The sequence below is a fragment of the Phyllobates terribilis genome, unplaced genomic scaffold (genome assembly GCF_046119375.1).
Source record: "Phyllobates terribilis strain yellow unplaced genomic scaffold, ASM4611937v1 Scaffold_3__8_contigs__length_932513732, whole genome shotgun sequence".
NCBI classification, from domain to species: Eukaryota; Metazoa; Chordata; class Amphibia; order Anura; family Dendrobatidae; genus Phyllobates; species Phyllobates terribilis.
In genome coordinates this window covers 320648594-320674048 of record NW_027362763.1, presented here as the reverse complement: position 1 = coordinate 320674048, position 25455 = coordinate 320648594, and the positions used below count along the sequence as shown (strand labels likewise).

Below are 25455 nucleotides of genomic sequence, written 5' to 3'. Positions count from 1 at the left end.
ACCTGATGGAGGTCAGTATAGATGGACTAATAGAGAAAGTCCCACACACTGCTAGAAGGCCAAATATTTTTTCAGAGCTAGATGCAGATATAAATTATTTTTAATTTGCAACCTGATGGAGGTCAGTATAGATGGACTAATAGAGAAAGTCCCACACACTGCTAGAAGGCCAAATATTTTTTCAGAGCTAGATGCAGAAAAAAATTATATTCAGTTTGCAACCTGATGGAGGTCTGTATAGATGGATTAATAGAACAAGTCCCACACACAGCTAGAAGCCCAATATTTTTTCAGAGGTAGATGCAGAAAAAAAATATATTCAGTTTGCAACCTGATGGAGGTCAGTATAGATGGACTAATAGAGAAAGTCCCACACACTGCTAGAAGGCCAAATATTATTTCAGAGCTAGATGCAGATATAAATTATTTTTAATTTGCAACCTGATGGAGGTCAGTATAGATGGTCTAATAGAGAAAGTCCCACACACTGCTAGAAGGCCAAATATTTTTTCAGAGCTAGATGCAGACAAAAAATTATTTTGAATTTGCAACCTGATGGAGGTCAGTATAGATGGACTAATAGAGAAAGTCCCACACACTGCTAGAAGGCCAAATATTTTTTCAGAGCTAGATGCAGACAAAAAATTATTTTTAATTTGCAACCTGATGGAGGTCAGTATAGATGGACTAATAGAGAAAGTCCCACACACTGCTAGGAGGCCAAATATTTTTTCAGAGCTAGATGCAGATAAAAATTATTTTTAATTTGCAACCTGATGGAGGTCAGTATAGATGGACTAATAGAGAAAGTCCCACACACTGCTAGAAGGCCAAATATTTTTTCAGAGCTAGATGCAGAAAAAAATTATATTCAGTTTGCAACCTGATGGAGGTCAGTATAGATGGACTAATAGAACAAGTCCCACACACAGCTAGAAGCCCAAATATTTTTTCAGAGGTAGATGCAGATAAAAATTATTTTTACTTTGCAACCTGATGGAGGTCAGTGTAGATGGACTAACAGAGAAAGTCCCACACACTGCTAGAAGGCCAAATATTTTTTCAGAGCTAGATGCAGACAAAAAATTATTTTGAATTTGCAGCGTGATGGAGGTCAGTATAGATGGACTAATAGAGAAAGTCCCACACACTGCTAGAAGCCCAATATTTTTTCAGAGGTAGATGCAGAAAAAAAATATATTCAGTTTGCAACCTGATGGAGGTCAGTATAGATGGACTAATAGAGAAAGTCCCACACACTGCTAGAAGGCCAAATATTTTTTCAGAGCTAGATGCAGATAAAAATTATTTTTAATTTGCAACCTGATGGAGGTCAGTATAGATGGACTAATAGAGAAAGTTCCACACACTGCTAGAAGGCCAAATATTTTTTCAGAGCTAGATGCAGAAAAAAATTATATTCAGTTTGCAACCTGATGGAGGTCAGTATAGATGGACTAATAGAACAAGTCCCACACACAGCTAGAAGCCAAAATATTTTTTCAGAGGTAGATGCAGAAAAAAATTATATTCAGTTTGCAACCTGATGGAGGTCTGTATAGATGGATTAATAGAACAAGTCCCACACACAGCTAGAAGCCCAAATATTTTTTCAGAGTTAGATGCAGAAAAAAATTATATTCAGTTTGCAACCTGATGGAGGTCAGTATAGATGGACTAATAGAGAAAGTCCCACACACTGCTAGAAGGCCAAATATTATTTCAGAGCTAGATGCAGATATAAATTATTTTTAATTTGCAACCTGATGGAGGTCAGTATAGATGGACTAATAGAGAAAGTCCCACACACTGCTAGAAGGCCAAATATTTTTTCAGAGCTAGATGCAGAAAAAAATTATATTCAGTTTGCAACCTGATGGAGGTCAGTATAGATGGACTAATAGAACAAGTCTCACACACAGCTAGAAGGCCAAATATTTTTTCAGAGGTAGATGCAGATAAAAATTATTTTTAATTTGCAGCCTGATGGAGGTCAGTATAGATGGACTAATAGAGAAAGTCCCACACACTGCTAGAAGGCCAAATATTTTTTCAGAGCTAGATGCAGACAAAAAATTATTTTGAATTTGCAACCTGATGGAGGTCAGTATAGATGGACTAATAGAGAAAGTCCCACACACTGCTAGAAGGCCAAATATTTTTTCAGAGCTAGATGCAGACAAAAAATTATTTTTAATTTGCAACCTGATGGAGGTCAGTACAGATGGACTAATAGAGAAAGTCCCACACACTGCTAGGAGGCCAAATATTTTTTCAGAGCTAGATGCAGATAAAAATTATTTTTAATTTGCAACCTGATGGAGGTCAGTATAGATGGACTAATAGAGAAAGTCCCACACACTGCTAGAAGGCCAAATATTTTTTCAGAGCTAGATGCAGAAAAAAATTATATTCAGTTTGCAACCTGATGGAGGTCAGTATAGATGGACTAATAGAACAAGTCCCACACACAGCTAGAAGCCCAAATATTTTTTCAGAGGTAGATGCAGATAAAAATTATTTTTACTTTGCAACCTGATGGAGGTCAGTGTAGATGGACTAATAGAGAAAGTCCCACACACTGATAGAAGGCCAAATATTTTTTCAGAGCTAGATGCAGACAAAAAATTATTTTGAATTTGCAGCGTGATGGAGGTCAGTATAGATGGACTAATAGAGAAAGTCCCACACACTGCTAGAAGCCCAATATTTTTTCAGAGGTAGATGCAGAAAAAAAATATATTCAGTTTGCAACCTGATGGAGGTCAGTATAGATGGACTAATAGAGAAAGTCCCACACACTGCTAGAAGGCCAAATATTTTTTCAGAGCTAGATGCAGATAAAAATTATTTTTAATTTGCAACCTGATGGAGGTCAGTATAGATGGACTAATAGAGAAAGTTCCACACACTGCTAGAAGGCCAAATATTTTTTCAGAGCTAGATGCAGAAAAAAATTATATTCCGTTTGCAACCTGATGGAGGTCAGTATAGATGGACTAATAGAACAAGTCCCACACACAGCTAGAAGCCAAAATATTTTTTCAGAGGTAGATGCAGAAAAAAATTATATTCAGTTTGCAACCTGATGGAGGTCTGTATAGATCGATTAATAGAACAAGTCCCACACACAGCTAGAAGCCCAAATATTTTTTCAGAGTTAGATGCAGAAAAAAATTATATTCAGTTTGCAACCTGATGGAGGTCTGTATAGATGGATTAATAGACCAAGTCCCACACACAGCTAGAAGCCCAATATTTTTTCAGAGGTAGATGCAGAAAAAAAATATATTCAGTTTGCAACCTGATGGAGGTCAGTATAGATGGACTAATAGAGAAAGTCCCACACACTGCTAGAAGGCCAAATATTTTTTCAGAGCTAGATGCAGATATAAATTATTTTTAATTTGCAACCTGATGGAGGTCAGTATAGATGGACTAATAGAGAAAGTCCCACACACTGCTAGAAGGCCAAATATTTTTTCAGAGCTAGATGCAGAAAAAAATTATATTCAGTTTGCAACCTGATGGAGGTCAGTATAGATGGACTAATAGAACAAGTCTCACACACAGCTAGAAGGCCAAATATTTTTTCAGAGGCAGATGCAGATAAAAATTATTTTTAATTTTCAGCCTGATGAAGGTCAGTATAGATGGACTAATAGAGAAAGTCCCACACACTGCTAGAAGGCCAAATATTTTTTCAGAGCTAGATGCAGACAAAAAATTATTTTGAATTTGCAACCTGATGGAGGTCAGTATAGATGGACTAATAGAGAAAGTCCCACACACTGCTAGAAGGCCAAATATTTTTTCAGAGCTAGATGCAGACAAAAAATTATTTTGAATTTGCAACCTGATGGAGGTCAGTATAGATGGACTAATAGAGAAAGTCCCACACACTGCTAGAAGGCCAAATATTTTTTCAGAGCTAGATGCAGACAAAAAATTATTTTTAATTTGCAACCTGATGGAGGTCAGTATAGATGGACTAATAGAGAAAGTCCCACACACTGCTAGAAGGCCAAATAGTTTTTCAGAGGTAGATGCAGATAAAAATTATTTTTAATTTGCAACCTGATGGAGGTCAGTATAGATGGACTAATAGAGAAAGTCCCACACACTGCTAGAAGGCCAAATATTTTTTCAGAGCTAGATGCAGAAAAAAATTATATTCAGTTTGCAACCTGATGGAGGTCAGTATAGATGGACTAATAGAACAAGTCCCACACACAGCTAGAAGCCCAAATATTTTTTCAGAGGTAGATGCAGAAAAAAATTATATTCAGTTTGCAACCTGATGGAGGTCTGTATAGATGGATTAATAGAACAAGTCCCACACACAGCTAGAAGCCCAAATATTTTTTCAGAGGTAGATGCAGAAAAAAATTATATTCAGTTTGCAACCTGATGGAGGTCTGTATAGATGGATTAATAGAACAAGTCCCACACACAGCTAAAAGCCCAATATTTTTTCAGAGGTAGATGCAGAAAAAAAATATATTCAGTTTGCAACCTGATGGAGGTCAGTATAGATGGACTAATAGAGAAAGTCCCACACACTGCTAGAAGGCCAAATATTTTTTCAGAGCTAGATGCAGACAAAAAAATATTTTTAATTTGCAACCTGATGGAGGTCAGTATAGATGGACTAATAGAGAAAGTCCCACACACTGCTAGAAGGCCAAATATTTTTTCAGAGCTAGATGCAGATATAAATTATTTTTAATTTGCAACCTGATGGAGTTCAGTATAGATGGACTAATAGAGAAAGTCCCACACACTGCTAGAAGGCCAAATATTTTTTCAGAGCTAGATGCAGAAAAAAATTATATTCAGTTTGCAACCTGATGGAGGTCAGTATAGATGGACTAATAGAACAAGTCCCACACACAGCTAGAAGCCCAAATATTTTTTCAGAGGTAGATGCAGAAAAAAATTATATTCAGTTTGCAACCTGATGGAGGTCAGTATAGATGGACTAATAGAAGAAGTCCCACACACAGCTAGAAGCCCAAATATTTTTTCAGAGGTAGATACAGAAAAAAATTGTATTCAGTTTGCAACCTGATGGAGGTCAGTATAGATGGACTAATAGAACAAGTCCTACACACAGCTAGAAGCCCAAATATTTTTTCAGAGGTAGATGCAGAAAAAAAATATATTCAGTTTGCAACCTGATGGAGGTCAGTATAGATGGACTAATAGAGAAAGTCCCACACACTGCTAGAAGGCCAAATATTTTTTCAGAGCTAGATGCAGACAAAAAATTATTTTTAATTTGCAACCTGATGGAGGTCAGTATAGATGGACTAATAGAGAAAGTCCCACACACTGTAAGAAGGCCAAATATTTTTTCAGAGCTAGATGCAGAAAAAAATTATATTCAGTTTGCAACCTGATGGAGGTCAGTATAGATGGACTAATAGAACAAGTCCCACACACAGCTAGAAGGCCAAATATTTTTTCAGAGGTAGATGCAGATAAAAATTATTTTTAATTTGCAACCTGATGGAGGTCAGTATAGATGGACTAATAGAGAAAGTCCCACACACTGCTAGAAGGCCAAATATTTTTTCAGAGCTAGATGCAGAAAAAAATTATATTCAGTTTGCAACCTGATGGAGGTCTGTATAGATGGATTAATAGAACAAGTCCCACACACAGCTAGAAGCCCAATATTTTTTCAGAGGTAGATGCAGAAAAAAAATATATTCAGTTTGCAACCTGATGGAGGTCAGTATAGATGGACTAATAGAGAAAGTCCCACACACTGCTAGAAGGCCAAATATTATTTCAGAGCTAGATGCAGATATAAATTATTTTTAATTTGCAACCTGATGGAGGTCAGTATAGATGGACTAATAGAGAAAGTCCCACACACTGCTAGAAGGCCAAATATTTTTTCAGAGCTAGATGCAGAAAAAAATTATATTCAGTTTGCAACCTGATGGAGGTCAGTATAGATGGACTAATAGAACAAGTCTCACACACAGCTAGAAGGCCAAATATTTTTTCAGAGGTAGATGCAGATAAAAATTATTTTTAATTTGCAGCCTGATGGAGGTCAGTATAGATGGACTAATAGAGAAAGTCCCACACACTGCTAGAAGGCCAAATATTTTTTCAGAGCTAGATGCAGACAAAAAATTATTTTGAATTTGCAACCTGATGGAGGTCAGTATAGATGGACTAATAGAGAAAGTCCCACACACTGCTAGAAGGCCAAATATTTTTTCAGAGCTAGATGCAGACAAAAAATTATTTTTAATTTGCAACCTGATGGAGGTCAGTATAGATGGACTAATAGAGAAAGTCCCACACACTGCTAGAAGGCCAAATATTTTTTCGGAGCTAGATGCAGATATAAATTATTTTTAATTTGCAACCTGATGGAGGTCAGTATAGATGGACTAATAGAGAAAGTCCCACACACTGCTAGAAGGCCAAATATTTTTTCAGAGCTAGATGCAGAAAAAAATTATATTCAGTTTGCAACCTGATGGAGGTCTGTATAGATGGATTAATAGAACAAGTCCCACACACAGCTAGAAGCCCAATATTTTTTCAGAGGTAGATGCAGAAAAAAAATATATTCAGTTTGCAACCTGATGGAGGTCAGTATAGATGGACTAATAGAGAAAGTCCCACACACTGCTAGAAGGCCAAATATTATTTCAGAGCTAGATGCAGATATAAATTATTTTTAATTTGCAACCTGATGGAGGTCAGTATAGATGGACTAATAGAGAAAGTCCCACACACTGCTAGAAGGCCAAATATTTTTTCAGAGCTAGATGCAGAAAAAAATTATATTCAGTTTGCAACCTGATGGAGGTCAGTATAGATGGACTAATAGAACAAGTCTCACACACAGCTAGAAGGCCAAATATTTTTTCAGAGGTAGATGCAGATAAAAATTATTTTTAATTTGCAGCCTGATGGAGGTCAGTATAGATGGACTAATAGAGAAAGTCCCACACACTGCTAGAAGGCCAAATATTTTTTCAGAGCTAGATGCAGACAAAAAATTATTTTGAATTTGCAACCTGATGGAGGTCAGTATAGATGGACTAATAGAGAAAGTCCCACACACTGCTAGAAGGCCAAATATTTTTTCAGAGCTAGATGCAGACAAAAAATTATTTTTAATTTGCAACCTGATGGAGGTCAGTATAGATGGACTAATAGAGAAAGTCCCACACACTGCTAGGAGGCCAAATATTTTTTCAGAGCTAGATGCAGATAAAAATTATTTTTAATTTGCAACCTGATGGAGGTCAGTATAGATGGACTAATAGAGAAAGTCCCACACACTGCTAGAAGGCCAAATATTTTTTCAGAGCTAGATGCAGAAAAAAATTATATTCAGTTTGCAACCTGATGGAGGTCAGTATAGATGGACTAATAGAACAAGTCCCACACACAGCTAGAAGCCCAAATATTTTTTCAGAGGTAGATGCAGATAAAAATTATTTTTACTTTGCAACCTGATGGAGGTCAGTGTAGATGGACTAATAGAGAAAGTCCCACACACTGCTAGAAGGCCAAATATTTTTTCAGAGCTAGATGCAGACAAAAAATTATTTTGAATTTGCAGCGTGATGGAGGTCAGTATAGATGGACTAATAGAGAAAGTCCCACACACTGCTAGAAGCCCAATATTTTTTCAGAGGTAGATGCAGAAAAAAAATATATTCAGTTTGCAACCTGATGGAGGTCAGTATAGATGGACTAATAGAGAAAGTCCCACACACTGCTAGAAGGCCAAATATTTTTTCAGAGCTAGATGCAGATAAAAATTATTTTTAATTTGCAACCTGATGGAGGTCAGTATAGATGGACTAATAGAGAAAGTTCCACACACTGCTAGAAGGCCAAATATTTTTTCAGAGCTAGATGCAGAAAAAAATTATATTCAGTTTGCAACCTGATGGAGGTCAGTATAGATGGACTAATAGAACAAGTCCCACACACAGCTAGAAGCCAAAATATTTTTTCAGAGGTAGATGCAGAAAAAAATTATATTCAGTTTGCAACCTGATGGAGGTCTGTATAGATGGATTAATAGAACAAGTCCCACACACAGCTAGAAGCCCAAATATTTTTTCAGAGTTAGATGCAGAAAAAAATTATATTCAGTTTGCAACCTGATGGAGGTCTGTATAGATGGATTAATAGACCAAGTCCCACACACAGCTAGAAGCCCAATATTTTTTCAGAGGTAGATGCAGAAAAAAAATATATTCAGTTTGCAACCTGATGGAGGTCAGTATAGATGGACTAATAGAGAAAGTCCCACACACTGCTAGAAGGCCAAATATTTTTTCAGAGCTAGATGCAGACAAAAAATTATTTTTAATTTGCAACCTGATGGAGGTCAGTATAGATGGAGTAATAGAGAAAGTCCCACACACTGCTAGAAGGCCAAATATTTTTTCAGAGCTAGATGCAGATATAAATTATTTTTAATTTGCAACCTCATGGAGGTCAGTATAGATGGGCTAATAGAGAAAGTCCCACACACTGCTAGAAGGCCAAATATTTTTTCAGAGCTAGATGCAGAAAAAAATTATATTCAGTTTGCAACCTGATGGAGGTCAGTATAGATGGACTAATAGAGAAAGTCCCACACACTGCTAGAAGGCCAAATATTTTTTCAGAGCTAGATGCAGACAAAAAATTATTTTTAATTTGCAACCTGATGGAGGTCAGTATAGATGGACTAATAGAGAAAGTCCCACACACTGCTAGAAGGCCAAATATTTTTTCAGAGCTAGATGCAGATATAAATTATTTTTAATTTGCAACCTCATGGAGGTCAGTATAGATGGGCTAATAGAGAAAGTCCCACACACTGCTAGAAGGCCAAATATTTTTTCAGAGCTAGATGCAGAAAAAAATTATATTCAGTTTGCAACCTGATGGAGGTCAGTATAGATGGACTAATAGAACAAGTCCCACACACTGCTAGAAGCCAAAATATTTTTTCAGAGCTAGATGCGGAAAAAAAATATATTCAATTTTCAACCTGATGGAGGTCAGTATAGATGGACTAATAGAATGATGCTATGCCCAAAAGATTTTACTTCACTAGGTGCAGTAAAAAAAATTGGTATTCTATACACAGGTGGTATATCTTGCAACACAGATAGGCTACTCCACTGACTAACACACGCTGCAATAGGCCAAAAAGGATTAGCTTTGCTAGATTCAGCCAAATGCTGTGAAAAAAACTTGCACAGCACTGGCACAGACCTGCCTGGCAAAAACTGATAGGAACTGATGTAACCTAGTCCTGAAAAGGACTGCAATTACAATTAGTCTTTACTCTCACAATCTATCTATTTAAGAGCACAGACCTGCCTGATAAAAGTCGTAGGAAATGCTGTAACCTAGTCCTTAAAAGGACTGCAATCACAACTATTCCCTACTCCCAAGCTATCTGTAGATTTGTGCGAAAATTGGCTTTAAATTAACAAGGTATAGCGCACACAGCAACTTCGGTGCCGTCTAACACGCAGCTGCAGCAGTGAGAAAATGGTGGCGACGGGGAAAATGGCTTGGTCTTATAGGGCAAGGACATGTGACATACACTGCCAATGACACATGCCCTTGCTTGTGTGAAAAAAAGCACTTCGCTCCGTGTGTGCGCTGCTGATAGGCTGACAGATTGCACCTCCCCACTGTAAATGCGGGAAAGAGAAAAAAAAATGGAGATCTTCATTATTCCTGCAGAGATCCATCCCCTGCCCCTCCCCCCACCCCGCTGTACACTCAAACTGCGTATTAACATTAATTTTCATCATTACTGAGAAAAAATCCAGTTATGATTTTGGTGCACGAACATTTATCGAACATAACCTCGAACAGCCGAATTTTTCTCAAATCGTTCGTGTTCGCCGAACGGCTCGAACACCGCCCAAAACAGATCGAATTTGAGATTGGCGAACAGTTCGAGTCGAACAACGCTCATCTCTACTCACCATAAAATCTTTTTCTTGTAGCCTTCATTGGGAAATATAGGAAACCATGCATTTTTTGATGCCACCTGGAGGCTGACTGTAAGAATATATCTTTAGAATAAAGTCAGCTCCTCTCCAACAGGCTACACCAGGATTCCCAACACCCATGTATTCAGTTAGTGCAAAAAGCAGTAGGGGAAGCTAAACAAAATCTACTTAAACAAGGAAGGGGGGGAGCCATGTTCCCCCAATGAAGGTCACGAGAAAGAGATTTTATGGCGAGTACCAAAAAAATCCTCATTTCTCTAACAATTCATTGGGGGACACAGGAAACCATGGGACATTCAAAAGTAGTTCCAGGGTTGGGACAACTAATAACAATATTGAAGAAGAAGGAATAGCATTTCCTCAGATTACCAGCCAATTGATTGACGCTTGCAATTTTCTTTTGCAAAATCTTGAGTCTACCTATGCTAAGGTAACAGCTCTGCAAAGTTTTGGACTGAAAACTTAGTAGTGGCCCTCCAAAGTAGAAGAGCAGGCGCCAGAGGCGGTCAGACCTCTGAGAGGGCATACCGCAATGACCAACAAGGCATCCAAATGTCTGAACGGAGATGTGGGAGACAGGTAGAGCTACACAACTTTGACGAGGTCTAAAGAATATCTCAAAGTGATAAGAGGCCTCAAAGATGAAGAGGAATCACTTCTTAAGTTTTGTGGGCAGAGGACACGTTAGGGAGAAAAGAGTAGTGGATGAGGCTACTATGTGTCAGTGAAGGAGAGAGACAAGTGAGAATCATTATTCGGAGCCTCGTATGGTGGAAGAGAGGAAAAAATAATCACCTTGCCAGAAAGCAAGAGAGAAGATATGTCTTTGAAACACAGAAAAAAGAGGTCTGTGCAGGAAAAAAAATTGTAGGCAATAAAAGATCTGAAACTCAGACTTGTGTCAGCATCCTACATGACACTAAACTGAATATCTTGGTGTTGGCAGGCAGGTGTGCCATGTTGTGGAGGAGCTGACTTTTTTCTTCAGATGTATTTTCTTAAGATATATTCTTAGTTTTCAGCCTTCAGTTGGTAACATATACCCATGGTTTCCTGTGTCCCTCAATGAAGCATCTGAGAAATTAAGTGTTATTCTTGCAGCAACTCATTTGTAGTCATTGGGGTGGTGCAGGGATCAGTCATAGTCACTGATCAGTATATAGTAAGCTGAAATCACTTCCTGAAACAATGATTGACAGCCGGCTCTGCACACGCACACATACACACACACTGTGGAGCTGGCTGTCAATTGTAAGGTGCACAGGACAGCAGTCATGAGGGAGAGGCTGTTCTCTCACACCCTGGCACACCACAAATAAACAGTGTCCCAGTTCCCATATGCTGTGGGTGTAGTGCATAACACTGACGTTTTGGCCGGAGGCCCCCGTTTCCTCCATGTTTCCGGATCCTGGAACTGCCGCACATAAATCAGGGGACACTTGCTTCATAACCTACAGTTTAACTTTACTTAGCAGTTCATGTTCAATTGATGTTAGAGCACAGTACATTTCCATGTTCTCTGTTTGTTCGACGTGAGCTTTCCCTTTGCTTAATGGCTCCCTTGGCCCCTAGGATACTATATCCGGCCCAACAGCTCCCATGAGTTCCATCACGCCGCCATGACATGTCACCCCATCTGGCTTCCACTTATGGGAAGGGAAAGAGGCACATTTCCCAGTGTCTAGTTCTGGCTGTAGGCCTCGAACATTGCAGGGATGTCTACAGAAAACAGAAGTCAACGTTCTCATGCTGATCAAATAGTTCATACTTTTCGTGCCCTCTGGCCTTGAATGCTGCTAAAACTATCTCACTTACATTTTAATCTTCAACCATCTCTATCTCTATATGACTAAAACCAGGAAGTGCTCCCCTTCTTAACTAACCCTGCCTCCTCCCATGCTGGGACTGTTCCCAAATTTAACTGTGTACTAACATGTCTGCTCCAGCAGTCTGTTGCTGGGGAAACTTCACCTCTCACTTACTTAAATTCAGTCACCATCTTCTAAGAGTATATGCACTAAACTTCCTATGTCTAATATGGTTATAACTGAATCTTTCTCATTTAAAAGTGTCCATGTTCTTTTTAAACACGGGTGCACATGACCCTGGTCCCACTGCTCCGAGGACCCCGATACAGAGTGTCGGAAATTTTTAGAAAACAATGGCCCGTTGGCCAACTTAGAACAGCTCAATCCTCGGAACGTCCGTACCATTTTCCCCTTCCCCACTTTTTGTGAACTATGGTCTTTTTAAAAGTGAAATGTGCTGCCTATCAGTCCCTGTTCAAAATTCATGGAAAAACATTAAGGACAGTTCATGGGGATAATGGGACAGAGTCCATGGGGTAGTTACACACAGTCCATAGGGCAGCTGCACACAGTCCTTAAAGTCACAAGTGTTGTTGGCCCTTTAAGGGTTCACAGTCCCGCAATCCAGCAGGGGGGTCCGCAACATGCGCAAAAGAACTGGGATGGGGGAATACACACACAAAAAAACTTTGCTTTTACTGTGGCCGTACCAGCCTGCGCCAGACGTTTCCGGTTTTCTTTAGGGTCTCCTGCCCTCAGGGACACAGAACAGTCTCGAAATTGTGCAAAAAGTATGTAATCCGGCCGCCACTTTAACTTTTAAGAGGCCGCAAATAAGTGTCTCCTTGAACTCTCCACTGCCAAAGTAGGTGGCCACTCCTAGGCCTTGATAAATTATCACCATTGTGCCTAATGAGTCACTGGATGTGGACTCCCCACTCCCTCTCTTGGGGAATGGGCTCTGCCGTTTGGGAATGGCCCTTGCTTGGGTCTCTGCAGCTGCTTCCTGGGCAATTGGACTTTAGGGCTTAGGGGTGGTGGTGACCCTTGCTTGAGGGGCGGCCGTCACCTGCGGTCACAAGGCTTCCTGGGCCTCTGCCACTCACTGGTCCTCTTCAGGGGAAACCAGGGTGACCACCACCAGGTACTACCCCCTAGGCCCATATTCCTTGATGAAGGTCACAAGGTCCCAGGGCTGGGGGGTACATTGGAACCGTATGGAACCAACATTAACGTATACCTATCTCCAGTTCTGGCCTTACGGATGAAGCCGTACCCTCGACTTGAATTAAAAAACTGTATGAGGCCACGTGTCATCCGACCTGCCACTGCTCTTCCCTCGGAACGCTGCAGCTCTGCCCAGAGCTCTCTCTCCCACCGCTTATTTTTCCCCTCTACCCCTGCAATCCACTCAGCCTGCTCAGGGGTAGGGACTGGAACCTCCCCCTCATACACCAGCGGCTGTGGTATTGCGGCCACCTCCTGAACGGGCACCTCTTTGTGGAGCTGTGAGGTACTCACCGTCCATTGCGCAGTCTCGACTTGCTCACTGTTCTCCTTGCTCACTGCACATGGCCACGCCAGGGGAATTTTCTCTACCGGTTCCAGAAGGGAAACATCTGTGAGATCCACATCAGGGACATCCACCTCACATAGGCCTCCAGGCCACTGATCTAGCTACTGGCGGTCCATGTGCCACTCCCAATCCATGCGGCCAATACCGCCACGGCATGACATGCTGGTAAGCTGCATCCTGTTCGCTCACTTCTCCGGTAATGGCGCCGAGCCCTAGCACGTTGTTTCTTTCTCTACCATGCACCCACCGAGGGCAGGCACTGCTCATGATGGGCCGACTTCTGGGTGTTAGAACCCTCCTGTTTGTTTCTTCCATCTTGTGTTTTGCAGTCACGTGACCATTTGCCTATATATTCCAGCTCCGCCCTTTTGGCTGTGCTGGACTTCAGTGTTGTTTGACTGTTTTGCTAGCCAGGTGCTTCTGTGCCTATCTCTGTCAGTTTGTTTAGTTCTTCTGGGACCTGTAGTACCCTTTTGTCAGTTTATCTTTTTATGTTCTGCAACAACCTTCTCTGTTCAGGAGCTGTCCCATTTTTGTTCCAGTCCTTAGTTCTTTTAGGGACCCCTTTCTTTTTGATATAGGTCTTTGTTCAGACTAGCTGGGGACTAAGGCGGGTCTGTTTGCAAGGAACAGGCAGCCCGCTACATCATAGGGATTCAGCTTAATCTTACTGTAGGGATAGCTTTCCCCTTTCTTTCCTTAGTACTTGTTGCAGATCAGAACATGTTGGCCATCTTGATCGTTTCAGGGGTTCTTCTGCCCTCTGTACACAAGGACTCTGAATCCTACTGACTATGCCAAGTTGTAAGGTGCACAGGGCGGTAGTCATGGACGAGGAGCTGCTGTTCTCCCATACCTTGGCACCCTACTTGCTTCATAACCAACAGTTCAAATTTACTTAGCAGTCCATGTTCAATCGATGTTACAGCACAGTACGTTTCTATGTTCTCTGTTCGTTCAGTCTGAGCTTTCCCTTCACTTATTGGCTCCCATGGCCCCTGGGATACTAAATCCGGCTTCGCAGCTCCCAAGAGTTCCATCACATCTCCCTGATGTGTCTCCCCGTCCGGTTTCCATTTGTGGAAAGGGAATAAGGCACACTTCCCAATGTCTAGTTTTTGCCGTAGGCCTCAAACATTGCAGGGATGTCTGCAGAAAACAGTAGCCAATGTTCTCATGCTGCCCGAACAGTCAGTACTTTTTGTGCACTCCACCCCTCTGACCTTAAATGCTGCTAACACTTTCTCATTTACATTTTAATCTTCAACCATCTCTATCTCTATCTGACTAAAACCAGGAAGTGCTCCCCTTCTTAACTAACCCTGCCTGCTCCCATGCTTGAGCTGTTCCCAAACATTTAACTGTGTACTAACCTGTCTGCCCCCTGTTGCTGGGGAAACTTCACCTTTCACCTACTTAACTTTAGTCACCATCTTCTAACAGTATGCACTGAACTGCTTATATCTAATATGCCCATAACTGAATCTTTCCAATTCTAACTTAATCCCTATGTCCTATGCTACACCTTGTACCCTAATCTTAATCCTAGACTTTCCCTACACACTATACATGAATAACATTATATATTAATCACAATATATTACATTAACTGCATACGTTAGTGTTCATAGAACTCTGTGCAGTTCCACATATTATAAGAGTCACAAATGAGCACACATTTGGTACAAACACTGTTTGTGCGAGGGAGAGGCATCTGACAGCCCTGGTCACACCCTTACATAATCAATTTGTAAAGGATTGATTACAGTGCACTAACTGTGTTTGGAGCGGCGACTGCTACAGCCCCTTACTCTGCCCCTATAACCGGAAGTGAATACTCTGCCCCTATGACCGGAAGTGAATAACTAGAGGGAGAATTTAACTTTAATTTTCCATGTAGCCAGTATTCCAGTTAAAGAGTCAAACATGATTAAAAATCTATTTACCTGCAGAAAACCAGCATCACTCCAGGCAAATAGCCTTTTGTAGCTGACGAGTTCCCTTTAAGCAAAGCTAGTCCTCTTTATTTTGTAACAATGTGTAAGAGCACACAGGGTGCTTCTTCATACATAAATGATTTGTGTTTTCCTAATTCTGTATGTGCTGGAATTTGTAAAGGGTTATTCCCAAAAATCACGACATGGTCTTATAATAATGTACACGTATTTATTCATTTGTGCCAATATAATCTATTTTTACATCTGCCCCATTTCGCATATATCGCCCCACTAAAGATGCCCCTACAAACTATGTACCCTCAGTTGCCATTGGAACCAACCTGTAGTTCTAGTGCTTATGGTTGATCATGCGCAGTGCAGTCCCTCTCCGCTGTCATCTTGGCAGCATAGCTGTTCTCTGGGACATATCTAGAACAGAGCTTGTACTGCAAGGCATAATGTCATGGAAAGGGGCAGAATCCCTTTCATTACAGTGAAGAGCTCATACTAGGAAGCAGCGGTGTGTGGGGCATGCCGGTACCTAAGAGAAGAAGGCACAGCAGGAGGACTAGAACTAACTAATGCTGTAAAACCACACGCAGCTATACAGATGTAGTTGGCAGAAGATACAATTCTTCAGATAGAGTACTGTACAGAGAGTATACAGCCTAAGGTGAGTTCTACACTTATATTAGCTTGATGATAACTTGGAGGAGTGGGGCTAATCAGGACACTGGAGAGCAGGGAAGGGGTCTGCAGCACTGAGGAGAAGCAAGAGCTGCTTGGAAATGTAAATTTAGCAGATAAGAATAGGACCGCCACTTCTATGTGAAGCTGGATGTACAGAGGGGCGGATAGAGATGAAAAATGTCACAAAGGTACAAGAAAGAAACATGATGTTGGGTTTAGTCTGTATGCTAACAATAAGTATGCACTCACTGAGATTTGTGAAAAATAACGTGTTTCTTGGAATAACCTTATAAATGGGAAAAAATCAAGCAGTACTTTTACAAAAAATGATGGAATTGTGCCTATCACAACAAAATATGGGTTAGAATATGAAATGTGAAAAATCCAAGATACGCATAAAGTATTTGCATCACCAAGCCACTCACCACTTCTTCAAAACTTTTTCGCTTCACACCCTGTACCAAAGTCCATGTAATAGAAGCCAAACTGGAATCAGTGGGTCCCTTGGCTTCTACCATGATAACATTGCTCTGTTCATTTATCATCCCAGAGTTTTTAGCTACAGTTACAGCAGTTTGCAAATTGTCACCTGAAGTAGAAACATTACATGGTCAAACATATGTATATTACAAAATCAGAAAATTATAACCTAGTATGACCATATTGTGTAGATAAATAAGCAACAGAGTACAAACCAAAAGTTTGGACACACCTTCTCATTTAAAGATTTTTCTGTATTTTCATGACTATGAAAATTGTACATTCACACTGAAGACATCAAAACTATGAATTAAGACATGTGGAATTATATACTTAACAAAAAAGTGTGAAACAACTGAAAATATGTCTTATATTCTAGGGTCTTCAAAGTAGCCACCTTTTGCTTTGATGACTGCTTTGCACACTCTTGGCATTCTCTTGATGAAAAAAGAAAAAAAAGATTTTCCAAATTTAGATTTAAATTACTATAAGGAGTTTTCCGAATAGATGTCGCATCTGTAGTATACCTCTTCAGTATGAGATTTGTTGGAAGTCTGACACGTGGTATCCGTACTGATCAGCAGAAACCTGCTCTGGCAGAGGCTGGACATACAGTAAGCCATGTACATGGAGGAACACAGCCGCTCCATACATTGATTAGTGGCTGCCGCCAAGTACTGTTCCTTATGTGCCATTCACTTGAATGTTGTTGTACACCAGGGGTATTTCTGCCTAATGTAATTCAGTGAAAAATGACAGCTGGATTGTTGTATTAGCCCACGATCACATGTTCAATATTTTACCTCAGTATTTGTAAGCCAAAACCAGGAGTGGATGAAAAATACAGAAATTGTGACATATTTCTATTATACTTTCCTCTGATTGCTCCACTCCTGATTTACTGATGTAAAATACTGACCAAATACTGAACGTGTGAACGTGGCCTTACAGAAATAAGATATGATAGACATGATAAATACAGTATAGTAACTGAAATCTTTGTTTCTTTATATTAAACTATTGAACTGAACATACAATGTAGTAATTGCTACAGAATGTAATAAAATGTATCTTTTTTTATTTCGCCTCTCCGTTGTGGAAATATTAGCAATCAAAGTGTTTGGCACATAATTAGTTAACTTTTTTTTTTTTTTTTTAAATCCAGGTGGGTGTTATCAGACATTTTTCTCAGGGGAGGGGGCATGTACTTGTTCCTCCTGTATGCTACTGATCAATCAATCATAAGCAGACAGCAACACTCAAAAGGAAAGAAGAACACACCCGCACCATAGCTTAGAGCAGATTTCTCCTCAGTGTGTGAGACATCTAGTGGCAGACAGCTCTGATCTCCTGGTCTAACCTTCTGCATGAGTCAGTGTGGGGGAGGGGCAGTGCAGCTGAGTCTAGCTGTGTCACAAAATAAATCCTTTTATCACCTCTCCTCATTAATGAGTGTATCATTAATCACACTTATGGCTGGTGTCCTGAGGCAACTTGTAACTTCTCTGCAGTGAGAGCAGACAGTTATTACTCACACAGAAGCAGCCTGCCTGGTCTGGGCTAATCCTGCTTGAGTAATGACACCCTGCTCTGATCTCACTGCAGAGCAAGTACAAGTCTAGCACAACAGACGTAAGTGTGACTACTGACACTTTGAACTTTCATCTCCAGACAGGAAGTGTGGAGGTAAGGAAGAACAGCAGAGGTGACAGTGGTATGAGAGTAGGAGAGCTGATAGAAGAGTTTGTAATATAACACAGCTAAACTCAGTTGCACTGCCCCTTCCCACACACTGACTCCTACAAGAGGTTAGACCAGGAGATCGGAGCTGTCTGTCATACATATCACACACTGAGAAACCTGCTCTAAGCTATGATGAAGGCACCTTCTTCTTTCCTATGAGTGTTCTTGCTGGGTTATGATTGGTCAATGACATACAAGAAGAAGAAGTACACACTCCAGTAAAAACTGTCTAACTCCCATTTGGACTTATTAGGTGCTAAATACTTTGATTGCTAATATCTCTGCAATGAAGAGGCAAAATAAAAAAAAAACGTTTTATTCCACTCTGCAGTCACTATTACATCTTGTGTCCAGTTCAACATGAAAAATTGGTGAAAGGTCCTCTTTAATAAACAACTAGTCATGGAAAAGTAGGAAAATATTTCAAGGAATTATATTAAGAGAAAAAAAACTGTAGCACCAGACATAGCTCATGGACAATATTGGTTTTGTTTCAAAGGAAGAAAAAGAGCTTGTCTTACACTTTAGAATAATTCTATAATAATCATGCATGCTCAGACTGGCCAAGTGTGCACGTGGTTCTTAATAGACAATGCGCCACTGCCAGACACCTTTGGAGGCAGCTCATCTACCTTACGAATTAAATGATTGGCATGGCTCTAGTTTCCTGACTTAATAGTATGTAAACTGTAGCCGCAAAATACCTTGCTACAATGTAATGTATTACCATGTAATGTGGTATTGCCAAGCACAATCTCAAAATTAAAAAAAAAGAAAACATTTTGGTAACAGAATTCCTGGGCTCAATGAAAAATATTAAGATTTGAGAGTCCTCAGTGGTTGATAGTTTTTAATGGCTAACTGAAAAGATGGTAACAAATTGTAAGCTTTCGAGACTACTAGGGTCTCTTCATCAGACATAGTATAAGACAAAATCTGAAGAGTCACATATTTATGCATAACAAGACACAGAAATAATGCAATAGATGAGACAAGTGACAAGAAGCAGAACTATCATTATGGGAGAGGGATGAACAGTTGTGGCCTTAAATTTTGGAACAATTCATAGATAAGGAGTGTGAAAGTTTTATTCTCCTGTGATTGAGGTCTGGTCCATGATTGTGATGCCCCCACATGGTCTAAGGAAAACATTCCTTAGTTGATATAGAAAGACAGAAATCCTGGGCTCAGTGATCAATTTATTAAAAAAAAACTACCCTTTGCAGCCTGAGTTGTTAGTTTAGATATTATCTCATACTGGCAAATATTGGAAAGAGAGATATTTGGCTGTCAGAATAGTGTAGAATCATACCTGTAATCATGACAGTTCTGACCCTGGCATTGGACAGTTCCTTTAATACTGGTCTAGTTTCCAATTTAAGACGATTTTCCATCACAAGAAGAGCAATGAAAGACAGGTCACATTCCACTTCATCCCTTGTTACAAAAGGTAAGTTTATTAAATGATATTCAAACAAGTGAGCTACATTTGATACAAATAATACACATTATCACTGTGCTATACAGTACATGTCCAAGAGATCACAGGACAATTTGAAAACCACAATTTAACTTGATGAAGTGGCCTTAACAGGGTTATTCCCATCTTCATACAGGGGTTTTGCTGGACAGTGCTCATAAAAGCAAGAGCTTTTGCAATTTATTGTTTATTCAAAATTTGCAGTTATTCTTGAAATATTAACTCTTTTACATCTCATTGCCTACGAGGCTGACCACTGCTCCTGTATAGCTTGAAGCCGGCTGAGATCAGGAGATAACATTGTGCTCCAGCAATCCTTCCAGCATCAAAGCAGTGCTTACAAGCTCAATAGAAGAGAGCTTGTAAGCACTGTGCACCTATTCAATGATCTGTATACAAAAGAAAAATGTTAATATTTCAAGAACGGCTAAAAATTTTAATAAACAGTAAATTGCAAAAATTCTTGTTTTTACAAGCACTATCCAACAATGAACATATATAAAGATGGGAATCAACCTTTAATTACCACATTTTCCTCGGATTCGGGATGTATTCATATATAGCAGCTTTTTTGAACACCTTTCTGCAATTTTCCCATTTACAAATATGGGGCTTGCAGAAATCCATGTGCTTGCACCAAACAATAAAGTTCAGGCTAATAAAACTAATTTTCTGCTCAGTGTAAAAAAAAAAAAAAAAAAAACACTTTTACAGGGCACCGAATCAACTATAATGAAGTTCAAAAGGGAAGAAAAATATTAAAGCAACTGTTGTGGAATCTGTCCAAAAACCTCTATGTCACCAGAGCTGTAGCTGATCAATAGTGACATGGAGTGTGATACAACAGAAATTCCATCACTGCACAGTAGTTTGTCACCTAGTGCTGGCAGATTGTATCGGCCTGGATACAGGATATTTTACAGCCTTCAGAATATATGATCTTTAAGTCTCAGATGCACAAGCTTCCAGTATTTTGTTTATGACATGATAAAACAAATGGCCTTACCGCTTTAAAGCTTTAATGTTTAGATTTTCACTTCTGTCTAATGTTTTGTATGCCAGTCCAATAACGCGGAATCCTTGCTTCGTGTAAAGCTCCAGCTCCTCAGAGAAGTTGAGAGGAACTATTTGGTAAAAAAATGAATGAATAAAATAATGTTAAAAAGTATTTTTAAATGTGAATTCACTATTGTGCACCTTAAAGAGCAGCAGGTCGTTATCAAATATCAAATATGAGCAGTTTAAACAGAGGCATCTACAAAATGGCCGCAAAGAGTTGTCCCAAACTGTTCACGATATGGCCCCCCGTCCAACCCCAATATTGTAGTGTGCATTAAAATGAAGGCGCACCTTTGAGGAAACTAATCCTTATTAGAAAATTTTAAAACAGTTGAGCAGTCACTTTCTAATTTATTCCTTCCCTCTTCGTGTAGAAACATTTAAATCCTTTTTGCATGGCTTATGCCAATTATAGGGTCATTCCCACGCTCTTTGCTTTAACAAGTTAGTTCACAATTTATTTCTTATTAAAAAAATCCTCTCTGTTCTCAAGAACGGAGTGAGTTTTAATTCTATTGTTTATGTCTCTTTGCCCAAGTAACCGGTCACGGCTGCAGTCTACTATGCAGGCTGAATATGTGCAGTGCTTACAAGTCCTTCCTAAGAGAACTTGTAAGAACGGCATTAAGTATGGCTGATATTTCTGTAGCGCACTGATAGTTCCCAATTCTGTCCATCTTCAGTGCCCCTGTGCTCCTCCAATGCATCAGAGGCGAAGCTGTCTCATGTAGCAGCTTCGGTAATCACAGTTTGGCCCAGCAATGGTCCAAAATCTCAATCAAGCAGAAGCGCACTGCCCACCATTGAACAGGAAGCCAGGAAGCAAGAGAGGTGCATTTCTGAAAAACTAAGACACGAGAACCCCTTTAAGAAACGTATTTCCGTATTGTGGCTTATACATCACCAAATATACATTATGTGTAGCTTCACCAAACTGTATTCATTAGAGTTTTCCCATTAAGTAAGAATACAGTGGTGAGTTTTCCATTGAACAGACCCTGAGATCTTGGGCTGTCAGGTCACAACTACACTTCACTATTATTTGACTAGAGACCATACACTGTTGGAGAAAGGGGTGAAATGGCCAGTTTCCTCTTCTTTTGCATCAGGTGTACACACTTTACGGCATTGATTCACAGGAACACAGGGGCGGACATACCATTGGTGAAACCTGTTCAGTCACACAGGGGCCCAAGAGGTAAAGGGGCCCACTTCAACCTCCAAAGTAGCAAGAAGACACATTAAGGATCCCATGTACTGTTCTTGCACAGGGGCCCTCTTCAGTCTGTGTCCACCACTGCATGAATGTGTCTTATAGTTGGTAAGAAATGATATGTTCTCTCTAAAAATATACCTTTGCTTGACTAATGTTCTTAGCCAAATTTCTTATTTGTGACATACTACTAACTTGTGTTTGGTTTGCAAAATGAGGCCACCATCTCTGGAGCTCCTTTCATGTAAACAGCATATTCGTCACCATTGAGGACCTGGGTGATCACAGACATGCGTTGCAGGCCAGAGGAGAACGGAAATTGTTGCAGGATGACGATACCTTCAACATTGACCTAATAGTAAAGAATTATGCAGTTATTAAAAAGACATGTATTTTCAAGCTTAACACTTTAAGTCATGTCATTACAATCACTAAGCAAACATTATACCCTAAGGATAGGATTATGCAGCACAATTATAGCTCTGCATCTGTTGCCAACAACAGCATAAAAAACTACTAGTGATGTCCATCTCGAAACGTCTTTTACCGTATTTGCTTCAGGACCTGGCTTCACAGTCATGGATTCCAAAGACTCTTCACATTTCCCTACTGGGGCTGCTTCAATCTCCTAGATAAAAAAAAAATACCATAAATTAGTATACAATTAGGAAAAAATGTATCACAAAATATAAAGTATTTATTTAAACTGTAAATCTTGTAAAAAGTTCAATAATCAAATTGTCCGTAGAAGGTTACATTGTAATTAGTTCATTTCCGGTGTTATATTAGTATTATACAACCAGGTTCAGACTAATATTGCTGCAGCACATCATACCACATGTTACTACTGATCATGTAATAGGACACAGAAGAACTTACCCAGCAAGTGAACTCAAACATTTTCAAGTCCAAAGGATCTCCCTGTACGCTCCCATCTAAAACAATCAATGAATGGCATGAAGCCATAGCCCCCAACAAAGGCCCCCAGGAAAGTGATGAGCCACTTGAGACCGTCATAATATCCTGAAATCTAAAGTTAAGTACAGGAATAAAGAATTAACATCTCATATTATTAAACCATGCCATAGAAGATGCTTTCTAAAACAAGAAGATGGTGACAGAACAGAAGGTTTTAAAATTCCCAATAAAAAAAACAAAAATGTTGCATTTGGGAATTTACAGGTTTGCTCACATACAATAATCTGGGCATAGGAATTGGCTGTAGACCCATTCGATTGAACGCAACTGAATGCTTAAGTGTCGGGTATTCATTTATAAGATGGCTCCACTAGTTTTCATTCGCAATTAGTCAATTGGCATACAGTACTTTTACCCACTGTCAATAAGATTCCATCCTCTGCTGGCCTTTCTGAGAGACAGCCAACCCCCTTTCCTTTCTCTGCCCCTCTCCCCCACCCAAACCAAAGGCCTATTTTTAAAGGGATTACTCGGAGTGCCCAGAGTGTAAGTGTTTTACAGCACAGTTGATTTCAATAGGCACTATGTACAGCTTAATTTTGTTGCAAGCGTAGAGGTGGGGATTCACTGAGCAAAGTTACCTGGTGACATTGGCTGATCACAAAGGGTCCAAGTAGTGGGACACATATTCCCTCAATGGCAAACCTATATTGGGTGCAGGTGCTGCAGTCATTCCTGGGCCTTGGAGTCTAGGGTGGCCTAAAAGGTCCCTTTGGACCATATGAAAAGACCAATTCTATTAGAGGCCCGTAACAGTTAGGAGCCTTGTTGGAGCTCGTGAGCTTCAAGAGTTGATAATATATTACACCCTACCTCTGTATTTTTTCTTTCAGTGACCATTTTAACAAAAAATGGCTGTCCAAACCAGGCAAACTTTCAAAGAGAGTACTTTTCTTTATTTTTCCTCCTACTTTGGTATCCAGTCTGTTCTTACTATGCTTTTATATGATATTTATAGTGTTAAAATTGAAGAATTTAAACACTAATGCAAAACATATCTAATTTTCAAAGTGAGAAAAATCTTATAAGCAGTAAATCCCTACAAGTCTATACATGCTCTAGAAGTTCTCATGTACCAGCTGTGTGTTGAAAATAAAGACAAACACATATAATGAAAAAAAAAATGTAAACAGAAATTATATCAAATTGTGATAACAATATACTATTAGAATCCACTTATTGTTCAAACTTATATCTGACAACGCACATATGGAAATAAGAGGCCTCTCGTAATATGTAAGCAGGTAGAGACGGTGAAAAAGGCAACCATATGGCAGGTACAACCAAAAGATAGGAGAGTGCACCTAAGTAGAGGCATTATAAGGTAAAGTTTCACCTCCAGAAATGGAATTTACCTACAGATTACCATGATATCTGAAAGTAAATGGTGCTTGAACCATGGAACAGCGGCTATAGGGAGAAAATTAATATATATTCTCCCTGCAGCCATATGCTTTCAGTCATCAGGTGATGACTTTACAGTGAGCGTGGTTTTAATCATTCCCTGGCACATTGATCGGCAGCCTGCTCTGCAGCGTGTGTGTGCAGAACACGCTGTCAATCAATATGCTGGAGAGTGATTACAGCTGGCTCACTGGATAGTGAGAGGTGACTGTTACAGCCCCCTACACTGCTCTGATGACTGAAAGCGAATGGCTGCAGGGAACATATAACTTCATTATTTGTCTGTAGCCACCAAACATGATTTCAATGCTATTTACCTGCAGATTACCCCTATATCTGCAAATAAATAGCTTTTCTGGAGGTGTCAAATTCCCTTTAAATTGCACAATTTTGGAAATATTAGCTAATTCATCTTTGTTGCAAAATGACATTAAAGAACATATTTATTGCTTAAAAAATGACTATATTACTATAGCAAATGAAAACATTCAGAAGGTATCAGATGCTTCTGAAACTTGGAATTTTGCAGAAGGAACTTTTGATCTGATGCCAGAATTCAAAAATTGTCCCATACTTTCACAATTATGGAATCCCTTATAATTCTAGACATTTTAGATCACTTTGACATCACAAGGTAAAGTTCAGGGTGACAGTTTTATTTTCACACCTACCGGTATCCATTAGAAGGGACAATTCCCCAAAGATCCAAGCCATCCTCTGTTAAGGTTCCAGTCTAGCAAAAATAGAAACACAGGCACATATGTTATATCGATGATCTGCACAGATATACTATGGTATTCCTTCACTGTCACCAGTACCATACACAAATATGGAAATAACAGATGAGCCAATTTCTCAAAATTCATGCTGGGCAAATTCTATTGAATCAGCAGACAAATTTGACTTTGTTTGAATAAAATTTGTCTGAATTAAAATTGCCATCAAAAGACATTTATTATACTGTAAGGTCCCTGCAGAACTAAAGAGTAATTGGTCCAAAGGCTCGTAAGGGGTTAAAAAGTAATAAAAGCTTATACATACCTGTCCTAGGTCAGCTCCCCACCTGTCTGGCCA

General features: G+C 39.6%; 1 protein-coding gene across 1 annotated transcript in view; it reads right to left on the bottom strand.

The window, feature by feature from the left end:
* The window catches only part of LOC141259317 (probable cation-transporting ATPase 13A4), a 184094-nt gene that overhangs the window by 60465 nt on the left and 98174 nt on the right, over nt 1-25455 (bottom strand). Inside the window, exons 13-19 of the mRNA XM_073675071.1 lie at nt 25053-25114; nt 22879-23029; nt 22547-22627; nt 22195-22351; nt 20734-20851; nt 19560-19684; nt 16450-16613 (exon numbers count right to left, since the gene is read on the bottom strand). Coding sequence (XP_073531172.1) covers nt 16450-16613; nt 19560-19684; nt 20734-20851; nt 22195-22351; nt 22547-22627; nt 22879-23029; nt 25053-25114 — 858 coding nt within the window. The remainder of the gene's footprint in view (nt 1-16449; nt 16614-19559; nt 19685-20733; nt 20852-22194; nt 22352-22546; nt 22628-22878; nt 23030-25052; nt 25115-25455) is intronic.